Consider the following 24568-nt stretch of genomic DNA (forward strand, 5'->3'; position numbering starts at 1 on the left):
TAAATCCTGCAACCAAAGATTATCGTTAGGCGATTTTCGCAAGTATAGGGGTCAGATTGTAATATAAATCTATACAACGAAGTATTGGAGTACTCCGAGGACAGTATCCAAGGGAGGCGAAACTAAATTAATTCTAACTTCTACGTTAATAGATCTAATTAGTAATTTACTTAAACTATATTACGATATATCCTAGGGTGAAGAAAAATCATACTGTAGGAAAATAATTAAAATGCATAAAAATAAAAACAAGAAACTAATTTATAGACTTTATCAATTCTAAGGACGAAAGACTAACTCGTTTCGGTGATTATAACTAACTCCTATTTCAGGTTCTATTTAATCAACTAGTCATTAACCTAGCAGGATCTCTCAATCTTCCACTAAACTAATGAGTCGATAAGAACTATTTATCTCTCGACCTCACAGTCCAGATCGAATTGGGGTAAGGTGTTCACGGATAGGCAATACTAACTTTGGGTTCATTCCCACCAATATGACTTCCTAAGGTTTTCAAGCCTAATGGTTTTAAGTTCTTCCTATTGAAATCAACTGAACCACTGAGAAACCCTACATAGAAGTTAATTACTTCCATGTCCACTCGCTAATCGCCCATAAAAGGATTAGTTCTTCATGGATCTAATAAATATTATAAACTTGATTGAAAAGATAAACATAAATAATAGATCAAGAATAAAGTTTAAGAAGAATATTGTTATGTATTGATAATTGTGATAACAGAAATCTACGAAGAGTTTATGAATCCACAAATCGAGTTCCACGACGAATTAAAATAAAAGCTAGAATAAAATTATAAATGAAAATAACTTAAGTACAAAATAAACTAGAAAGAAACCGAAAATAAAACTAAATGGAAATCATAACCTAAAACTTGAATAAAATTGTCTATGAAGTGTTTAGAGCTGTCTATTTACAGGATTAGGGTTGGTCGCCATCTATTTACCTAATTTGACTGATTTTTTGCATTAAAATTTGTTGTGTGGACCAAAATGCCCTTGGCTCATTAATTCTCCTCGCCAAGGCAGTGTTGTGACACCCCTTGGCCTATATCGCGACACTGATGATAGTTTAAGAGCTAAGGCTTGACTATAGGGTTATGTCGCGACACTGAAGGCAGTTTGCTCCTTTTGAGTGTTATGCTCACTATGTTGCGACATTGACACTCCATGTTGCAACATTGCAGCCAGTCCCGTGTTCCTATGCCTCCGAATGATGTCTTGCACATTCACTTAATACGTTAGCCTTCATTTAGACTTATTTTGGCCCCTAAGGTCATATAAATGGCTCAAATCACACTTTTGATTATTGACAAACTAAAGATGAAATTTATGTAAAAACATAACTAAATTTCTTTTATACAAGCTCTTTAAATTCGAAAAAGTGTTTAATCTGCTACAACGAATTGCAACAGATCAATAAATAAAGCAAATTTTATAAGATGAACCAATATTTTGTAGACCCTTATAATTTTTGGTACTCACCTCATATTTTTTGGTATTCTCTCGTGTTTTTAGCACTCCAAAAATTATGAGGTAATACAAAAATATGAGGAAGTACAAAAAATTATTAGAAAGTACCAAAAGTATGAGGGAATATAAAAATTATGATGTTTTATTAAATTTGTTTCATTTATTTAATTTTTCATATTTTTAAAAACTATCATGAAATATATTTTTCCTTGCAAAATTTACCATGAAAATAATAATTTAAAGTTTACCAAATATTTTTGTTACATAATCCCATTGAAATTTCTTAGTATTTAAAAATAATATATTTTACTCGAAAATTATATCTCGTACCAAATCATCATTTTGAAACTATACAAAAATAGGTATACTAAAAATATGAGGAAGTAACAAAAATTGTGAGGAATATAAAAATTATGAGAAAATACAAAAAATATATAAAAAAGTGCCAAAAAATGAGGAACCACCAAAATTTTGAGGAAATATCAAAAAATATAAGTACCAAAAATTTTGAGGAAGTATCAAAATTATAAGGAATACAAAAAAAACCATGAGGAAATACCAAAAATTATGAGATAATACTAAATAACGTAAGAGGATACCAATTTTTGGTTCGTGCCATAAATTTTTTCATTTATTTAATTGTTTGTATTTTTTTAAATTATCATGAAATATAACTTTTCAATATCAATTTTAACATTAAAAATTATAATTTAACAATTACACTTTTTTCCATTACAAACATCTCATTGAAATTTATTAATATTTAAAAATAATATTTCTTATTTAATCCAAAATTATATCTCATACCAAACATTCTTTTCAAAACAATACCAAAAATTATAATAGAATATCAAGAATTTTAAGAAAGCAACAAAAACTATGAGGAAGTACCAAGATTTATGAGGAAGTACCAAAACTTATGAGGATGTATCAAAAATTACGAGGAAATACCAAAAAATACGAAGAAAAACCAAAATTATGAGGAATTTCCAAAACTTAGATGTATAAAAAATTATGAGTGACTGCCTGTGAGGATACCAAAAAGAAATTTTGAGGAATTGCCAAAAGAGGATGTAAATATAAGGGTGCACCAAAAATTATGAAGATGTTCAAAAAAAATTTACGAGAGAATATCAAAAATATGAGGGAATACTATAAAAAGAGTACCAAAAAATATGCGAGAACATTATAAAACCTGATGGAGTATAAAAGAAAATAAGGATTTACCAAAAATTATAAGAATGTACCAAAATTTATGAGGAACTACAAAAAATTATTAGAGAATACCAAAAAATAGGAAGATGTAAAAATATGATACTAAAAAATATGAGGAAGTATAAAAAAATTATGAGAGAATACCATGTTGAAATATAGGAGTTTCTCAGTAGAATAAACTTCTTTCTTCATTGAATGTAGGGGTGTGGATTCGGTTAACCGACCAATTAACCGACCCGAAATAGCTATAACCGAATTAACCAACCTTCAAAATTTTTTAACCATTAACCGAACCAATTTTTTTTTAAAAAAATTAACCGAACCGAAAATTTTTCGGTTAAACCAGTCGGTTAACCGGATTAACCGAAAATCATATGATTTCTATTTTTGGTTAAAAATTAACCAATTAACCGATTTAACCGATTTAAATCACTACATAATTAAAAAAATTACATAAGTCTTTGAATCACTACATAATTAAAAACATTACATAAGTCTTTAAATCACTATATAATTAAAAACATTACATAAGTCTTAAAATTAACACATAATTGAAAAGTAAGTCTTTAATATTCTCCATTTATATCCATTTCTTCTCTCCAAAAAATCTCCATTTGCATTAAACCTACAAAAAAAATATGTGCAAAAATTTAGCATATAATAGAAATATACGGATTGTAAAAAAATTAAATAATATAAACAAACGAATAGATTATAACTTAACAAGAATAAGATAGTAAGCATACCCTTCAACTCACGAATGCTCATGAATTTACGGTAGGCTCGGTTGCATTCCAAGAAAAGTCTAAACATTGAATCAATTAAATAAGTAGGAGTGATATGGTAAAAAAATTGAAACTATTAAAATAAAACAATAAATATACCATTTTCGATCTTGTCAAGATCTTGGATTTGTTCTTCAATCTTTTTGATGTCTTCTTGTGATGATGATTTTCGAATCCAATCTTGAGTACACACAAGAGCTTGTACAATTTTAGGAGTTAAAGAACTCCTATATTGATCAAGCACACGTCCTCCGGTGCTAAATGCAGACTCTGAAGCAACCGTAGAAACCGGTATAGCTAACACATCTCTGGCCATTTTTGAAAGAGTGGGAAATCTAGGGCTGTTCACTTTCCACCACAATAAAATCTCAAAATCTTCAACAAATTCCTCATTAGCCTCAGCTAGATATTTATCCAACTCAGATGTTTTATCTTCACCACAAATTTCCAACTCACGCTTTTTATACAAAGCTTGCATTCGCCTTTTCATTTTTTGTTGTGGTTCACCGAGAGAAACATGTGTTGGCACACTCAATTGACTACAAGTACTATGAAGTGGAGGCTTATACTCATCAAACTATTCATACAAATATTCCTTCAATTTTTGCATCATTTCAGAAGCTTTTTCAGAACTAGACATTTCACTAAGTGCAAATTCAAGATGCTTTAGTTTTTGTCTAGGATCTAAAATACAAGCAACAAACATAAGCAAATTCATCTTATCAATATCACCCCAATACTTATTATACTTCTCTTTCATCTTGATGGCCATAAGACTAAAATCAACATTACTTTTTAACTGAGCATCTCGTAAAAGAATATCAATTTCAGAAAGCTCATCAAAAAAATTATTGGACGTGACATATGAAGTGCCAGATATACGCAAAGTGACTTCATAAAAGTGTTCCAAGAAATCCCTCAAGTTTCTAACATTATCCCAATCATCCACACTAGGCCAACCCTCTCCCCTTTCAAGTTCAGCCCTAAAGTTTGTATCTTGCTCTTCAAATCTCTCAAAAGCTCTCTCAAAGTTCTGAGCAGTGTCTAACATTAAGTAGGTCGAGTTCCACCTAGTACAAACATCAAGACACAACATCTTCTTGCACTCTATCTTTTCCACCACAACACACTCCTTAAACTTTTGTATTCTAGCTGGAGATTGTCTCACATATCTAACAGCCCCCCTAACACGTTCAACAGATTTATTCATTTCCTTTAAGCCTTCAACAACAATCAAATTCACAATGTGTGCCATGCATCTCATATGAAGATATTTACCATTCTGAACTAAACCCCCTCGAGGGTTAAATTTCTTTCTCAAATAACCAATAGCAACATCATTTGAACTTGCATTATTAATGATAAATAAACAACTTATCAATCCCCAATTCAACAAGCATTTCTCAATCACCATCCCAATGGACTCACCCTTATGACTAGAAATTGGACAAAAGTTTAAAATCTTTTTATTCAATTTTCAATCATTATCAATAAAGTGAGCAGTGATGCACAAATAATTAACTCTTTGCAATGAAGTCCATGTGTCAGTAGTTAAGCATACCCTAGAACAAGAACTTCTCAAAAGTTGTTTTATCTTGATCCTTTCATCTAAATACAATTGATAAACATCCCTAGTCATAGTAGTTCGTGAAGGAATATGAAACCTAGGACATGCCACAAACATAAATTTCTTAAAACCTTCACTTTCAACAAACTTGAAAGGTAATTCATCAATCACAATCATTTGTGCTAGTCCTTTCCTACATGCTTCTTGATCAAATCTCCAAGTTGAAAGATTCCCTTCCCCCCCTTCAACTCCCTTTCTAGGTAAAACTAGTTGTCCTTGAGAATTGTCAACAACATTACTAGGATTTTTCTTACATGAACCAATATGATATTTCAATGACCCTGTACCATTTTTTTCATATCACAACAAAATTCCTTTTGACAATAATTACATTTAGCCTTACTTGCACCATTACTATTAATAATCTTAGTGAAGTAAGACCAAACTTCTGACCTTTGAGTGGCTTTTCTTTTCCTGGTAGTCCCCTTTGTTTGGCTTGAAGCTCTAACTCCCAAATTTTTAGAATCTATCGAAGTAGGAGGTGTAACACTACCTTCAATAGATGCTGGTTCGATTGACATTCTGCAAGAAAAATATATATATAATAAATTAAAATACATTTATAATATTAAACATGTTAGTGAAGTACGCAACATCTTTTTTATATTGAGAAATTGTTATTGATGTAAACCAGCAATTAAACACATATGTGACATAGGTAATTAAAAATAAAAAGTATGTTTTAGAAACACATAGCCATAATAATTCTTGCTTTCATAAACTAGAAAGCCATAAATTCATAAAGTGGAATTATTGCTTTCATAAACTAGAAAGCCATAATAATTAAAGTAAAATAAAAGATATTTGTAATTAAACACATGGTTGATTATGCATTAATCAATTAGTAAAAGAAAAAAAACCTAAGTGTCACAGTAATTCAATTTTTAACCGTATATATAGCAGACTTTCAAGTTAAACTATTGGTTGCATATAATAAAAAGACAAAGATATTTTATAATTTGAGTGCTAGCAGAATAGAGACAGAAGGATTAATGGCAATTACAATGGGTTGGAAGAGGGTCAAAAAATAAATGAATACATAAGACAAAGGCAAAGGCTGGCATGGCTTGTTCCATTCTTCTTTAATGACTGAATACAACTCTTCACTTCACTATTTATTTCTTCTAACAATCCCTATTTACTACGCTTTATTTATTTCCTTCATTCTAAATAGCTAAAAACTTAGAAATATGTCCCTGATTTCTTGCTGGTTATATATATAGATATCAAGTTATTCATATATTGTCATATTTCATCTTCAACCCCAGCAAATATTCTAGAAACGACAGTAACTTGGGGTTAATTTAGGAAAAGAATGAATTAGAAAAAGTGCAGTAAAAAGAAAATGTCCAAGTTGAAAAGTAAAATAAAAAATTTGAATAGCTAAATAAAAAGTTTCAATCTTTAACGGATTCGAAAAACGGATCGATATATATATCAGTAAAATAAACAGTCCAACAAGAAATCCCGAATGAACAACAAGAAAACCATTAAAAAACAACCTAATGGCTAGCAAGGGAACACCAAGAAATCCCGAATGGTAGGGCAGCAGCAGGGAGCAGACGAGCAGTAGGCGGAGCACCGGAGCAAGGTAGCAAGCTATTAGCTGTTCTGTTTTAGTTTTAGGGTTTTAGACTTTTATTAATTTTCAGCTGTTTGTTTTATTGGGTTGGTAAATGGTAATTGGGTTTGGGTAGACTTTAGTTTATTGGGTTGGTAAATGGTAATTGGGTTTGGGTAGACTTTAGTTTATTGGGTTGGTAAATGGTAATTGGGTTGGGTAATTGGGTTTATTAATTTTTTCGGTTTAACCACAAAAATCGATTAACCGACCGGTTTTGAACCGATTTAACCGTTAACCGAAAAATCATAAAAAAATTAACCGACCCCGTGAAAAAAATTTGATTAATCGGTGATTAATCAATTGATTGGGTAACCAAATTTTTTCGGTTTTACCCGAATTATGCACACCCCTAATTGAATGAGAGAGATGAATACATGCGTATTTAATAGGTGTAAACTCATAATTGTTTTCTTAACAACTAACTGATTATGCTGACTACCAAACTAACATTACTCCTGACTTAATACTCATAACATTCCCCGTGCTGTCCTGACTTCCCTTTCTTTTGTGAACTTATCCTTCATTTGGAGCAACCCTCAGCTGCTTCCTGAACTTGTTGAACAGTATTGCAGACAACGGTTTCATCAACACATCAGCAACCTGATCTAGACTTGACACATGACCAACTTGAAGCACACCTGCTGTTACTTTCTCTCTTAGAAAGAATATGTCTAACTCTACATGCTTAAACTTTGAATGCATGACTGGATTGCCTGCAACAGCAACTGCATCTGAGCTATCACACCAAACCAATGATTTCTTCTGAATTGGAACACATAACTCAGTTAACATGGACTGAAGCCAGACTATCTCTGCAGTGACATTTGCCAAACTTCTGTATTCAGCTTCTGCTGTAGAACGGGATACAACTTGCTACTTCCAAAAGCTCCATGAGATCGGATTTCCTCCAAGAAAAATACAATAGCCCGACGTGGACCTTTGGTCATCAATGTCAGAACCCCAGCTAGAATATGAATAACCTTTAAGCACAAACTTAGATGTTCGACAAAAATGGAGGCCATGATCTAATGTGCCCTGCAAATATCGCAAAATTCTTTTAACAGCTTTAAAATGCGTATCTAAAGGTCTGTGCATGAACGGGCAGACTTTGTTGACTAAGAACGCAATATCCAGTCTGGTGATCACTATGTACTGGAGAGCACCTACAATACTCCTAAAGAAACTCTCATCTTCAATCGTACTCCCTTCATGAGCTAACAAACGACAAGTAGATATCATCGGTGTGGGAGAACAACTTGACTTTTCCATAGAAGCTTTCTGAAGCAAATCTAGTATATACTTCTTTTGATTTAACACAAGTCCATCTGAGGTGTGGTTAACTTCAATGCCTAGAAAATAGTTCAACTTCCCCAAATCCTTTAAAGAAAACTGACGATTGAGGTCTGTAACAAACTGATTAATAGCACTTGAATCAGAACCAATGATTAAGTGTCATCAACGTAAACTAGGACGTACAACAAATGATTCCCAAACTTGTGAATAAAAAGAGAATTGTCTGCCTTCGAAATTTCGAACTGACTATCTAGTAGAAACTCCCTTAATTTGTGGAACCAAGCTCGAGGGGCTTGTTTAATACCATACAGGGCTTTCCTCAACCTACATACCAGCTGCTGGCCATTAACCCTTTGCTGTTTAAAACTTGGTGGTTGCACCATGTATATTTCCTCACTCAAATCACCATTTAAGAATGTATTATTTATATCGACCTGCCGGAGAGACCACCCTAAGGACACCACTATTGCCAAGACCACCTGAATTGTTGTAGGTTTCACTACAGGACTAAAAGTCTCATGAAAGTCAATGTCAGCTTTTTGAAGATATCCCTTCACTACTAAACGGCCCTTATATCGTGCAACCAAGCCATTAGCATTCTTTTTAACCTTAAATATCGATTTACACCCTACTGCCCTCCTACCTGTAGGTAACGGCATAAGATCCCAGGTGTGATTCGAAAGCAAAGCCTGGTATTCAGTTTATGCAGCAGCTGTCCACTCAAGACTCTAAAACGCTTCTTCTATAGATGATGGTTCCTTCTCAGTCACAACTGAAGAATACAACTTAGGCCTATAGATGCCAGACTTAGATCGGGTCTGCATAGGATAAGTGTTCACAGTAGTCTGGCTAGGAGCATCAGACTGAACGATAGGCAAAGGCACACACTGTCCACCAGGGGAATCGAACGACTGAGGTGAAAAGTTTCTGATGAAATGACCCGATGTAGAAACAGGCATAGAAGATGAGCTGTCAGGAGCAGTCACCGAAGGGTTCAATGGAACTGGGTTTGCAACTAAAGGAATGTAAGATTGCTGAGGAGTTTACTGCTTGAAGTCAACTAGAGCTTTGAAAGGAAAATGTTGCTGAAATAGAAACTGAGTCTCATTAAAAACCATTTGTCGAGACACAAATACACGACCATTGTCATCGAGACATTTATAGCCTTTACGATTTGGCTCAAAACCAAGAAAAGTACAACACTTGGACCTAAACTGAAGCTTGTGTTGGTTGTATGGTCGCAAATAAGGAAAGCATGCGCAACCAAAAACACGCAAACAAGAGTAGTCAGGCTAAACTTTGTGCAACACCTCATAGAGACTGACACCTTGAAGAACATATGTAGGTAGCCTGTTGATTATATGGACAGCATAAGAGAATGCAGAAGACCAAAACTCCAAAGGGAGAGATGCCTGTGCTAGGAGTGTTAACCCTATATCAACAACCTGTCAATGTCTCCTTTCAGCCACACCGTTTTGTACTGAGGTATGAGGACATGTAAGCCTATGCTGAATGCCACATTTGAACAACTCAATGGACAGTGACTGATATTCACCCCCAATCAGTTTGAAGCATTTATATAAAGAACCCAAATTGTACTCGAACCATTCGTTGAAAATGAAGAAAATAGGTAAACACTTCAAACTTAGCCTTGATAAAATACAACCACATATACTTGCTATGCATATCTAAAAAAGACACATAGTAAGAAAATCCATTTGACTTATCATGAGCTAGTCCTCAAACGTCAAATACAACAAGCTCAAATGGCAAGGAATACACTGTTTTTAAAGTGCTGAATGGAAATTTATGAGATTTGCCTAATTGACAAGCAAAACAAACACTTGGCAAATAATTATGCTTGAAAGAAACATTACAACTTCGCAAGACTTGAGAAAGAACGTTGTTGCATGGATGCCCAGGTCATTTATGCCATAGCAAAGGTGCTGAAGAAAGCTGAGCATTGCACACACTCATAGAGTTTACTCTTGGTACAGCAGTTGGCTTGAAAGAACCAGCTGTAGACACATCAAAACTATGGAGACCTTTATGCATGTGGTCCACCAGAAGAACCTTCCCTGTCTGAATGTCCTTCACAAAATATATATAGGGGTGAAACTCAAAATACACCGAATTGTCCTTGGCAAACTAACCCACAGACAATAAGTTCTTGCAAACAGTAGGCACATGAAGAACATTTTTAAGACAGAGTAGCCTAGGGCAAGACATCATAAACGAGGAGCCTACATGAGCTATAGAAACATACTCACCATTTCTCATAGAGACCCTATCTGTACCTTTGTAAGGAGAAGGAGCTGAGAGATTGGTCATGTCAGGAGTGATATGATTCATGGCTCCAGAATCTGGATACCAAGTCTAAACTAAGGAACCTATAGAAGGAGATTGAGAAGCCTGTGTAGGGGGCTGTGAATGCGAGCTACAATAGGGAGAAGAGGAACTTTGCTCATAATGATGATAGTTAACAGTCTTCGAGTCATTAGCATCTACACCAAAAAAATTTCATCAAATCGATGATAGCAAGTTTGAACGATATGTCCAAGCTTGCCACACAACTGACACTGTGGTCTGGAACGTGACCACCCCCTACCATTTCCTCGATTTCTACCACGAAACCAGCCTCTACCATGCTCCCGATGACCTTGTCTGAAATTTTGAGCATAACCATCAGCATGTTTAGAAGAATGAGGGTTTTTGGAGTAGGAAGTTACATTAGCTTGCATAAGGACCTTAGATAACAGATCCAATTGTCGAGCTTCACAATCAAGAAGCAGTTCAGCCAATAGATCTGAGACATCGGAGTAGTCGAAGCAATCACACGAACAGGCTCAAATTCTAACGAGAGTCCAGCCAAGATAATGCTGACTTGTTCTTGCTCGGTAACTATACTCCCAGCAGCAATGAGACTATCACTCAGCCGTTTTACCTTTGACAAATACTTTTTAATTAAGAGACTCGCTTTCTTGAAAGAATACAAATCATGTCGTATTCTTGAAATCTTGATTCTAGATATTACTCCAAACCAATTTTCAATAGCAGACCAAATATCAAAACTACTCTTGGCTGATGTAAGATGAACCAGAACTTCATCTGAAACTGTAGACAGGAGCCAAGATGCTACAAATTTTTCTTGTTTCTTATAAGCAAGAAACACCAGATTATCAACCAATTGACCATCGACTCCAATAACAAGAGGAGAGGGAACCGGAATAGTACCTTGTACAAAGCCTTCAAGATCATAACCTTCAAGAATGAGCAAAAGTTGATGCTTCCAAAGAAGAAAATTACTCTCAGTAAGCTTGATGGTGTCATGTTTGGAAAAGGAGTGGATAGTGTGCGACACAACGCTGCCAAAACTTGGTGAAGGACCTCTCCCAAAATTAGAAGAGTGGCGAGGTGTATCATCTCCAGGTACGGGATCAGTAGCCATGAACCAAGAAGAAAAAATCGTGAGAAAAAAAATTCCACTATAAAACCCTTAGCTCTTGATACCACGTTGAAATATAGGAGTATCTTAGTAGAATAAACTTATTTCTTCATTGAATGAGAGAGATGAATACAGACGTATTTAATAGGTGTAAACTCATAACTGTTTTCTTAAAAACTAATTGATTATGCTAACTACCAAACTAACATTACTCCTGACTTAATACTCATAACATACCATAAAACCTAAAAAAATACATTATGAGGATGTCCCAAAATACATGAGAAAGTACAAAAATTATGAGGGAATAAAAAAGAGAAAATAAAAAATTTATGAGAGAATACCAAATAGCATGAGAAGATACCCAAAATTGTGAGGGATGTTAATTTTTGTTCGTCTTAATAATTTTTGTATTTTTAAAAATGATCATGAAATATAATTTTTTCTATACCAATTTTAGCATTAAAACTTATAATTTAATAGTTACAATTTTTTTCATTATAAGTTTTGATTGCATATATTTTTTTTTTGACATAATGCTTAGAACTACTCATAGTCCCTCCCTAACCCATACCCATAAATAGGGGGATAATATGCTTCAATACACTCAAACCCACGTTCTCTTGTATTTGTAACAATATCTATGTCAATCGAACTAAGACTTAATCGTGAGAATATATCAATTATTAACTTATCAATATGTAAAACGTTATTATAAGATTTAATAGGAAAAAGTTTATTATATAATTTTTCTTAAGAAGCTAACAACACGACCTCTATCAAAAATAAATAAATCAGTAAAAAGAAATTTTCGTTTGGATTTGTTTATTTTACTATAGGTTAAATTAGTTATATATGTCAAACAAAAATTATTGCACAAATAGACTTTTTTTTTAAAAAAAATTAGAGAAATAGGCTGACTTTTGTATGCGTGAGACGCGCTTTTTATGCAGGTAACAGGAAAATGCGCCCAATTGATTGTACTTTTCCTTTAAATTGCATTTTTTGACTTTTTTTAATATAATTAGTATCATTGGTTAGATGGTTAAATGTTAGTGGTTATCATTGAGTCTCAGATTTGATTCCTCTCCCACTTACATTTGTATTTTTTATTTCATGTTGTTTTAAGCTTTTTATTATTTTTAATTAATATTTTTAACATATTAGCTCCCTTGGTTAAATAATAATGATTTTATCATTGAATCTCAAGTTCAATTCCTCCTCTTTTAAACACATTTATAGTTTTTATTTCGTGTTGTTTCAAGTTTTTATTTTAATTAATAAATATTTTTATTTTAATTCATTTTTAATTAATATCAAATAATTATTACAAATATCATTATTTTTAGTAAATATAATTTTTATATGAGTAATATTTATTTTTCAATCCATATCATGAGTGTAGTGAATTTTAGTATTATATGATGTACTTAAAATATTTCACATATAAACATAATGATATTTGAAATATCATACCCAAAATGTAGATGAAAAAATTATATTTGAAATATTTTACATATAAAAATAATAATTATATTTGAAATTATTATTTCATTTTATAATATTAGAAATCATCATACCCACAATATACATGGAGAAAATAAATATTTGACATATAAATATTATAAAGAAAAATATATCAAAAAATTAGTTGATTTTATATTATATATAAAGGAGTTATTTATTTCAAATATTTTTAACAAGATGATATATGTAAAGTATATATTTTTATTATACAATTACATATTTATTTTTGATTTTATGAATAAAATATATATTGATTAAAAGGCTTAATATAATATTTGGTACCGAATTAACACTTATTTCTAATTTGGTATTAAAAATTTTTGGTCCAATTTGGTACCTAAACTTGATATTTTTTCTTAAGTTGGTATTTAATCTTTTTGGGAGTTCAATTTGGTACTTGAACTTAACTCTTTTTCCTAATTTGGTACCTAATCTTTTTTTGTTCGATTTGGTACTTGTCAAATGTTTTACAATTTGCTCCAATATACTAATTTTTTTTTTTGAGGTAGCAAAAATAATCAATGTATGACCGACATGTGACAGATGACATGATATTTTTTATTTTATATATTCAAATATTTCTAGTTTTATGTATTTAATTAATTATTTTCTTAATTGAAAATAATGAATTGCTTTAATTTAGGGTTTTAAAATATTTATTCATATTTAATATTAATTGGTTAAGCATAGCTCAATATCTATTTTTTAACCTGAATTTCCTCTAAGACTGACAATATATTTGTAACATAACCAAAAAAATGTTAACACCGTTAGTATTTTGCGTAATTTTTAGGTGCCAAATTGAACCTAAAAAAAAAAAAGCTTAGGTGCCAAGTAGAAAAAAAATTTCAAGTTCAAGTACCAAATTGGGCCCAAAAAAAGTTTAGCTACCAAATTAGGGAAAAAAATGTCAATTTCAAGTACCAAATTGAGCCAAAAAAAAAAGTTTAGGTACTAATTTAGGAAAAAGTGTCAAGTTCAGGTATCAAATGTTATATTAAGCCTAATTAAAAAGATGAATTAAAAATAAATAATTTGAAAATAATATATTTATTAATTAAAAATAAAAAAATTCTTGAAACGACATGAAATAAAAATTACAAATGTATTTAGAAGAAGAGAAATTGAACCCGGAACTTAGGATAAAATCATTATTATTTAACTAAGGAAGTTGATATGTTAAAACATTAATTAAAAATAATAAAACAACTTAAAACAAAAAATACAAATGTGAGTGGGAGAGAAATTAAACTCAAGACTTAAAGAAAAAACCACTAACATTTAACAATCTGACTAAAGAAATTAATTATATTAAAAAAAATCAATATATGTGATTTAGAGGGAAAGCGCATACAGCTGGGTGCGGTTTACTGCCACTTGTATTGGACGCACTTTTTCAAAAAATGGTCTATTTGGCCAATAAACTTTTTTATAATATTATTTTATTTTATAATATTAAAAATCACCATGCCTACAATATACGCGGAAAAAGTAAATATTTGACATATAAATATTATAAAGAAAAATATATCAAAAAATTAGCAGATGTTTATATTATATATATAAGAGATATTAATTTCAAATATTTTTAACATATGTAAAATATATTTTATTATATAATTACATATTTATTATTTTATTTTATAAATAAAAGAGATATTAATTAAAAAGATTAATTAAAAATATATTTATTAATTAAAAATAAAAAACTTGAAACAATATTAAATAAAAATTATAAATGTGTTTAGAAGAGGAGAAATTGAACTTGGAATTCAAAGATAAAACCATTATTATTTAACCATTTAACAAATGAAGTTGATACGTTAAAACATTAATTAAAAATAATAAAAAGTTTAAAACAACATGAAATAAAAAATACAAATGTGAGTGAGAGAGAAATTCAACCTGAGACTCAAGAACAAAAACACTAACATTTAATCATCTGACCAAAACGCCTAATTAAATTTAAAAAATAAAAAATATATGTAAATTTGAAGGAAAAACGTGTCCAACTGAATATATTTTCCTATCACAAGTGCAAAAAACGTACGTAAAATTGACCTATTTCTCTACATTTTCAAAAAAAAAATAAAACGACTTATGGCCAATAAAATTATTTTTGGACACATATGGCTAATTTAGCCTATTAAATATTATCCGTTTACCTTTTCAATTTCTCACAGAAAGAGAGAAAAAAAAATTGGTGTGTGTGTTTTGTCATTTTCATTGGTTGCAGTTAAGCTAAATTCTCCTCAGCTTCTTTTCTGAAACAGATTTTTATTTTTAATATAAATTTTAATTGTATTTTTACATTTATCTGTTTTCGTGTTAGTATTATATAAATAAATTATTTCCATTTGTTCTTGATTACCCATCTTCCATCTTCAGCTATTCCTTGCTTCTCTGCTACCATCTTCTTTCTTCTTTGTAAGCATTTCCCATTTTTTGTTTCTTTTGCTCTTGTTTATTGTAAATATAAAATTTTAGATTTTTCTTTGATCAAAGCTTCCGTTTATATGTTCTTGGTATAACTGGCTTTTTTGTTAAATTCATCTATTTGGGGCTTATCAAGTTAGTTGAACTTTTTTGTTTTTCTTGATCTCTGAATTGAGATGATCATACCCTTTTGTTCGACTTCTTGTGTTCAATTCAAAGTTTTAAACTCTATTCAAAAACGTGACGGGCTTTTGGCTATTATGACCCTTTTTTGGGGGTTTGGTTTGATGAATCTTAAACTGTATTATTGAGTATTTCTTACCTTTTTGTCATAGATTCTATTAACTGTTTAGCATGATCTACAATTTTTAAGTCTTGATGAGTTTTAACTTAATGCTGTGAGCTGCCAAAGTTAATGGCTTTATTGCTGCTGCTATATTTTCTTTCAGTGTTTTCTTTTTTTCCTTGTTCTTCTTCGACTGTTTGCTGAAGGAATTGCTTTTAATTAATTTATCTCGTGTAACTGGATATTTATGTGTTATTGGCTCTATTATATTCTTAATTCTACTTTAATTTTTTTCCCTTTTTTTTCACATTAGAGTTGGTAAAATCGTCAAAAGCATGGCTCTTTCTGAGGTTAACAATGATAGAGGAGAATTGAGGATTCTCGAAAATTTGGATGAACTAAGGACGGATTTGGCTGACTATATTGCTGAGTTATCAGAGGCTGCTGTGAAGGAGCGAGGCGTTTTTGCCATTGCATTGTCTGGAGGTTCTCTCATTGACTTAATGGGGTATCAATGCATTCCTTTTCCATCTTTGGGTCTTTTTTTTTTCTTTCTCTCTTTTTGTTTCTTGTGATTCTGGTGTTCTCCCTTTTAAAGTTTTTGGTGGGAAACAGAAAACTTTGCGAAGCCCCTTATAACAAGACGGTAGACTGGGCTAAATGGTATATATTTTGGGCGGATGAACGTGTTGTAGCAAAAAACCATTCTGATAGTAATTATAAGCTTGCAAAAGATGGCCTTCTTTCAAAGGTTAGCATCTCAACCTATATTTCATTTTATGCAAGTTATTTATTTTTCTCCCTTTCTGCTTTTCAAGGACCAAATGAAGGGGAACTGTTATCATAAAATGATGTTTGTTGTTCTAATATCTTATTTGGATGTCTTCTTTTTTACCTCATCTTTAGTTAATACATAAAGTACAGAATAGTCCCTTTATTGTTCTGTGATTTGCCTGATCTACACTTTGGATCTTGAAATATTAGCCTTTGCTAGAAGTCCTTATTATGTTAACTGATAGAGTATTAGTTTACCCATGATATGCCAACATGTGATTCTTCATGAATGGATTTCTTATTTTCAGTGGTTCCCATGTTTGCTCTTTGAATTCGTTTGATGGAGTATCAACTTTGACATTAGAAGGTGTGAGATTGAGTATTCTAGCCTCTTTCGGCAAGAGTTACTGACATGAATTTATCAAGTACTGTTTATGTTGTTTTCAGTTGAATTAGATATTTGGTTTTAACTACAAAAAGAGCTTCGGGTTTACTGATATTCATAAAATTTTTGGAAATTTCTTCATTCAGCTCTGGTTTATTTTTACCCATCTCTTTTATATGACCGATCCTTCCACTTGAATGGCCTTTACCAGGACATTCAATGGTTCACAGTGCCATCTCACCACAATATAAAAATAAAGCAACCCGCTACTTTTTCTCTTAAGAGGGCAATACTGGCTGGTGAGGGGTTTAAACACTTGCTATAATACAGTATGGAAGTATAAATTTCCACATGATTTGAGGAACCTTTTTGGTGGTTCTACCTTTCTAAGAACTTTTGAGCTTGTTCTAATTACTGATTCAATCGGTTTTGTTCCAAGATAAACTGTTTGTCCTGAAAAGCTAAAGGCCCTACGGTAAAACTGTCATTTTATCTTTTGCAGCCCTCCTAGACTCGGTTTTTTTATTTCCTCAAAGATGATAAGTTTGTGTATTTGGAGCCTTTGAGTAATTTTTCATGATATTCATGATCAGACAAATTTGAGAATTCTTTGGCTTGCTGATCTGTTACTGCTGCTTTCTGTACCTCTTGTCCCTTCTCACATCTTACAATATTAAGTTAGAGAAAAGCTTTGATGAATGCTTTTTCATTGTGTTATGTGGAACATGGAATGAACTAACTAGCTAGTATATCATGCTTCACACCCCTTTGAAGTAGTTGGTCAGGAAAATGACTAAACTAGAATCAAACTGAACTTTGATTGTGGTAAAATTTAGGTTACCATTATTATTTTATTACATCTAGTATTCAGGAAGTGACCATAAAAAGAAATTGTATTGAATTATTGTAGAAATATTTGTGTCAACAGTGACACTGTTTTCTTTTATTGCCTCGAGGGCTTCCATCCATATCTTGATATTCAAGTTCTTAATTCTGCAATGCTTTCTTCAATGGATAGATTGAACTGAAAAATTATGCTTCAGTTTGTTTTGAAAAGTTTACACCTTAAAGTATACGCTATAATGGCATATACCTTGTATTTGTAGGTGCCCATTGTTCCTAGCCATGTTCATTCTATCAATGATTCAGTTTCTGCAGAGGAAGCTGCTGATGAGTACATGTTTGTTATCCGACAGTTGGTGAAAACACGAATGGTTAGTGTTTCCGACATTAGTGACTGCCCCAAGTTTGACCTTATCCTTCTTGGCATGGGACCTGATGGTCACATTGCCTCACTATTTCCTAATCATTCAGCACTCGATGAGACTGATGAATGGGTAACTTTCATAATTGATTCCCCCAAACCTCCACCTGAGAGGATAACATTCACTTTGCCTGTCATCAATTCAGCATCCAATGTAGCAATGGTTGTGACAGGTGAGAGCAAAGCAGAGGCGGTGCATTTGGCAATAGATAATATCAGACCTGACTGCCCATCACCGCCTGCTCGGTTAGTCCAACCAACAAAAGGGAAATTGGTATGGTTTTTGGACAAGCCAGCTGCATCGAAACTGGATGGTCTTCAATTTTCCGAGTAAGGTCTAGTTTTTTGCTTGCCAAACTGTATGTTTGTACGTAGTTGGAGGGTTTCAAAACCCGTTGATCCCTGTCCTCGATTAGTTCCTGTTCCTTTTTCTTTTATTCTGGTTTTTTTTCCTTCTCTTTTATATTTGAAGTGGGAAGTTTGGAATCCATTTTGTAAGGAGAGAGAAAACAAATAAAAGTTGGAGTCTTAATGCAAAAGGTTATTCCTGGTTCAGGTTCCGTTCTTTGCATGGATCAAAGTACCATCTCTCTGTTGTAAAGATGGATTATATAAATTAGTAATTACTTCAGAAAGTGTCTGATGCATCTATATAAGGTGGCAAATAAAAGCCCTTCTCATTCATGATTGTACTAGTGAAACATTCTTCGTTAGAAAAGATGGTTGGGATTATCACTTGGATGACAAGGAAATGTTATCATTTCATTATCTTAATAGGTTCTCTGTTGTATGATCTAAGAGCAGATTGGAGTGAAACAAAAAAGGCTTCCCCCTTAAGACTATTTCACTGCTAATGGCATCTCATATGGTCATATTCAAATCAATGTCTTCATCCATTGTAATGATCTAAGATCCCATTTAAAGAAAAAAAACAAAAAAGAAACAAAATGCTCTGGACTTCAGTAGGTTAGCTTCAAGCCTTCAACTAAAAATTTTACATGGATGATGGTCCAAAATAAGCAAAATACCTAATCTGCCTCATGACGTCAGTTGGAATAAAAGATTAGCTTCTTCACCTACTCTTAGTTACCCGTAATTAAATAATGGAGTGTGTTTAAATATCTTCATTCTGTTTCAAGAAAGAGACGGTAGTTGATTTAGGAGGCATATTCTAATGGGATTAGACCAAACCACCCAACAAACCTATCAAAATTTAAGTTCCAAAACTATATTTAGTCGTATTTGGCTATGGGTATCTATATTGTATAATATATTCGACGTAGGTATGTTAATTTTGTTGCACATACACAGGTATCAAATACGAGGACTTCCAATGAAAACTAAACCTTACTATCACAGCTAAATATGCAAAAATTAATACTTCCAAAGAAAAGTGCCCTGACTACATTTCTTAGGGATGTGTCATTCAAGCAAAAGCTCTAGGGAAAGTGAGTATATGTTCAGTAGAAGATCTTCAGTTAAAGGTGTGTAGTACAATAAACTGTTCACAACCAAAGCATTATTGTACTGCTTTCAGACAATAGCATATTCTAAAAAGATAAGATTAAACAACTTTTAAGCTTTATAAGAAAAATCCAGCAATGAGTTTGATGTTTAACAAAAAATCAATCAATTTTGTTCCAAAGATCTAAAGGAATCTCTTTCTTTTTCCCCTTCTCTATCTTTCTAAGATGGTAAAGCCTACGGTGTTTGCTAGAAGTTGAAGGAATTAATACTGAGAAACATCTGGGATTGGAATATATGTGCTCTTCATTCAATTCAAACTTGGTTTCTAAGTTAACAATAAGATTCAATTGATGCATAGGATTTTGAGTGCATTGGGTTTTAAGTCTAGATTCTAAAGGGATAGATTAAACTAAGTTCATATAAAGAAATAGCTTGAGCTTGCCAGTGACATTCATTTGGATGGCAACTGATAAAAACCAAAGATGAAGATGCTTCTCATGGACTAGCATTTTATTATTCAGGGACATATATACCCACAAAATCATCAATTTACTACATCCTCAAGCTCATTTAAGTGGTTCAAAACTTAAAACAATCCAATTTGACAACAAATCCCTTCCCCTCGTATTACTACAAGCATTTTCCCTGTTCTTCAATCCTATCATGCATGTATTGTAAAGAAGGTAATCAATGAACAAACCCTACCCTCAGATTCTAAAAAATAAAAATGGCTAAATGTTCTTGATCATTATCCATCTAATTATTCAAAATTTTGGGAAGTATTCCCTTTCAGCAGCCAATAGGGAAAAATCAAATTGCATTACTTTTTACGGAGGCATATGAAACCAGCCACCACAGAGATTCCAACAATTGCAACAGGAACAGCCCAATATTGCTTTGTCAAATCCATGAGATTCCGAGAGTAATTGGCTGTTTCCTTCTTGGATGCAATTTCAAGTTCTGGGATTATTGGAGCAGATGTGTCAAGCTCACCAATGCAAAAGTTCTGCATGAGCTCCTTTGCACTTTTGCTGTGTCCGGCATCTTCAAAATCATCTGTTGCATCCTTCCCTTCAAGAAAATTATCAGAAGCATGTCATTCGAGGATGCATTATTTCATAATCAGGAAATTCTTAGCTCGCTTAACAAGAAATTTATTAGTCAGTAAGCATAAGAGTATCACCTGTCGCTGCAAGCACTACATCATCACCTCCTGGATGCTCATCCAAATAAGGAGTAACATCATATACCTAAAAAGGGAAAAGACTTTGTATTCAATCAAGATACCAATTAATGGAAAGGAGTTCATTCCCATATCATAACATTTTGATGTTCTTAAAAGGAAAATCGAGCATAAGCGATTGTCCATCCAAGGTGTTAGCTCACCGAGTTCATCACGTACAACCAAAATTTTGAAGACATGATTGATCACACAGTTAAGAGTCTTCAGAAAGATCTACAGTAATGTTTAAATACTAGAGTCCATCGGTAGAGGACATCAAGTTGCATATGCAATTCCTAAATGTTAAAACTAGTACATAAACCTCAAAACCAGGGGAGCATTAATCAATTAAGAGATGAATCCAACAAAAGGGATTAACAACGACCCTATGGCTAGCTTCTTTAATACAATTAGCAGGACAACACTAAGCCATTAGGTGGCTACTTTAAATAGAAACCATAGATGAGCAGATGAGGCCACCTTAAATATCATTGGGAGAATTCCTATGGCAAGTAAAACTAGCCAAGATCAACACAAATGAGTATGGTGACAAGAAAGAATCCTTCTAGAGACGACAAAATACAATGCACTTTGTTCTTCCATATGTAGAGGGTTCTTTTGCTTAAGTGAGGGAACCTTATAAACCAGTAAAATGGAATATCGTGAAAAGATGACGGAGAGGAAGATCAGAGCAAACCTTGGAAAACAAGTGCGGTGGCAAGTGGTGGTGATGGAAGCAATAGGTGGCTAAGAAAAGTAAAAGTACGGTGGTTGTGATTGTTTTCAAAGAGAGTTGCAAAGAAAATTTAGAATATGTTTTAAGTTTGCCAAAAAGATCCAAACATCCTAAAGAAACGTTCAAGCCTCAATTTCTAGGTCTCAAAGGGAAGTTATTAATGAACCGATATAGAAATAAGTGGGACTGAACATGCTAATAGTGGATAGTGAGATTGGGAGAGATTAGCGAACGTGTTTCCAAAAAAGAGGGAAATTACAAATACCGTGAAGAAGTTAACACTCGCGTAATATTTTTGGAAAATTGAGCATTACTTGTGTGTTCAAATATAAGTGTACTTTCTGTTTAACCACAAGGGAAAGCACTAGTAGTTCAAGAAAAGATTAATACGTGTACTTCTTAACAATGTTTGTATTCTAAACTTCCAAACCATGCTCTCTAAGACATTCCAATAGAGGAGCAACTAGGAATCCTACCAACCTTCCAAAGTTAGCTCCACAACTTTTGCATAGTTGCATGTCTTTCCAACAACTCCAATTTTAAGTAATGTAAAGTACTGTATATCATTGCATGCTAGGGAGCATCCCATGTTACGGAGTGGATTGTCATGGAGTGTTATTACAAAAGTGTCACCCTGCAAGGGATTGTATTTCCTGAAACTCCTATTGATAGAAGGGTTAGTAACTAAAAACAAGCATCTGCACCGTAAAATGAATATTGAGTCATGGACTCAACATTATAATTAGAAGGTACGTGATTATTTTCTTACCAAAATACAAGTTGTACCCAACAAGCATATTATAAGCTCAGCACAAGCATAATCATCGTCCTCTTCAAGCACAACCCTATGAGCATTATGAAAATTCAAAAACTTGGGTTTGTTTTGCAACTCTTAATCTAACCCTTTTGCACCAAAAAGTTAGAGAAAAGGCCAAAACTTTCCATAGAGTTAGCTTAAATTGTGTTTTGTGTTTGAGATTAACCTGAATAGTTCCAGGCAATTAAGAGACAAGCAAAGACAAAGCATTAAAACGTGATGGGGCTATTATCCAAATGCAGTTTGAACTTGCTGTAAATAAAAATCAGAACAGAAAAGGCATCTAATACAAGAATTTTTATTTTTTTTTGAAAGATGAAGTTTAATTTTCAAATAAGCATCGAAAACACTAAGAAAACTGTTGCGCTCTTAAGGCAAAATAACTACGAGACAGAGTCAAAAAGTTCAAGAGCAAAACCATAATCCCAGGAGAGACAAAAGGATTAAAAAAAACCTTAAGATCCAAACCAATAATAAAAACTAAAAGGGAGGGAAAATAAACCTTGCCGTCAATAACGACCCAACAATCGTCTTTGGTATTGTGCTGAGAGGCTTCTTCCATAGTATAAAGCTTTGTAAGGGTCGGCATGCTTGAGGCTCCTTTTGCTGATCTCTTTCAGTTCTGTATTGGCGGCTGTCTCGGTCTGAAAGTTGTTCGTTCATAAACAAATTGGACTATGGCGGCAATTCTTTTAGGTTAAAATATGTCTTAAATGCATGTATTCTTTGTAATTTTGTAATTTACTCTTTTTACTTTTATTTTTACTTCAAAATTTATATTTAAGTATCAAAGTCATTTGTTAAATTTAAAAGAGTATTTTTTTTATTTCTAAATATCACCCCAACAAATTTAATAAAAAAACTAATTGGCTAACAATTGTACTGAACTTTGAAATTTTAAAAATAAAGGACTAAATTTCAAATTTGTGAGACGTACAAAAGACCTATGGTATATTGCAACCAATCTTTTATGGTAAACTACAAAATTAGTTCTGTATATTATATTTGAGTAAATTTATGTTTTGGTCTTAAAACTTTAAAAATTACCATATAATTACTACTGTTATATGTAGATTATATTAGAGTCATTCAATCATTAACTCCTATTAAATGTGTAATGACAAGCTCATGTGATAGATGAATTTTATCACTTTTACTCTCTTTTTTATTGAATTTATTTTTAATTCCTTATTAACTTTCCTATCTTTTCCCTTTTCTTTTCCTTCTCATCTTTTCTCTCTTTTGTAAAACTTGATTTGATTCAAAAAAATTAATTTTTTAAATTTGAGTTAATTGAATCGAGTTATTCAAGTTATTCAGTTTTTTCGAGTCAACTTGAATAAGTAATTCAAGTTTCGAATTTGAGTCGAGTTGAATTTTACAATTTGAATAACTCGAGTAATTCGAATAACTCAAATAACATATTGATATAAATACTTTTTAGTTCTTGTCAATTTTGAACCGAGCAAATTAATCTCTCTCACAAAAAAATTTAAAAATAAAATAATTTTAAAATTCAAAATAATTTTAAAATTCAAAAAATTTTAAAATTTCCAAAATTTATATTTTAGTAAAACTCTAAAAATTCTAAATAATATATAAATAATTTTAAAATTTTTAAAATGATAATTTTGGGACCTAAATAAGTAAATTAACAATTTAAGCTTATCATACTAAATATTTTTTTCTCTTATTATGTTTTGAAAGAGTTTCAAATATATATGGTTTCAAATTTATAAATTCTAAAATGGAATTAGTTATACTATAACAAGATTTTAATTTGACATGTTTAATTTTTTATTTAACTCTAACAATTTCACTCGATTCAACTCGACTTGAATTTTATTTCACTTGACTCGATTTGAAAAATAAGACTCGTCAACTCGATTAACTCGAAACATTTTCTCTCGATTCAGTTGAACGCTCACCCTTACCGCCACCAACATTGATGCCATCTCCCTTGGTCTTATTCGATCACAAAAAATCAATTTTGTAATTTATCCCAAAATTCAATATTATTAAAAAGAATAAACTACCTTAGTAGTCACAAAACTATTAAGCTGTTTTTTTAGTCACTCAATTATGAAAAATTGCAAAACAGTCACTCAACTATTGGAATTTTGTCTTTTTGAATCCATTTCCATTATCTACCATTAACTAGATAATAAAAGGATA

General features: G+C 32.1%; 2 protein-coding genes across 3 annotated transcripts; one reads left to right on the forward strand and one right to left on the reverse strand.

Moving 5' to 3' along the window:
• Window positions 1-15183: 15183 nt before the first annotated feature.
• LOC105794250 (probable 6-phosphogluconolactonase 1) lies at window positions 15184-18786 on the forward strand. 2 transcript variants are annotated; one of them, XM_012623331.2, is made up of 4 exons: window positions 15184-15241; window positions 16042-16236; window positions 16344-16479; window positions 17994-18786. In XM_012623331.2, exons 2-4 carry the CDS (start codon window positions 16064-16066, stop codon window positions 18483-18485), a joined length of 801 nt encoding a protein of 266 aa, XP_012478785.1. In that variant the 5' UTR covers window positions 15184-15241; window positions 16042-16063; the 3' UTR covers window positions 18486-18786. The 2 variants fall into 2 exon arrangements, with proteins under 2 accessions (XP_012478785.1, XP_012478784.1); XM_012623330.2 differs by lacking the exon at window positions 15184-15241 and adding an exon at window positions 15277-15433.
• A 1304-nt stretch (window positions 18787-20090) lies between these two features.
• Window positions 20091-23089, reverse strand: LOC105794254 (cytochrome b5). Its single transcript, XM_012623334.2, has 3 exons — window positions 22896-23089; window positions 20802-20868; window positions 20091-20689 (listed from the first exon to the last, which is right to left on the reverse strand). The coding sequence occupies exons 1-3, from the start codon at window positions 22980-22982 to the stop codon at window positions 20439-20441; spliced, it is 405 nt and encodes a 134-aa protein (XP_012478788.1). The 5' UTR covers window positions 22983-23089; the 3' UTR covers window positions 20091-20438.
• Between the last annotated feature and the right edge of the window lie 1479 nt (window positions 23090-24568).

The sequence above is a fragment of the Gossypium raimondii genome, chromosome 3 (assembly GCF_025698545.1).
Source record: "Gossypium raimondii isolate GPD5lz chromosome 3, ASM2569854v1, whole genome shotgun sequence".
Taxonomy (NCBI): domain Eukaryota; kingdom Viridiplantae; phylum Streptophyta; class Magnoliopsida; order Malvales; family Malvaceae; genus Gossypium; species Gossypium raimondii.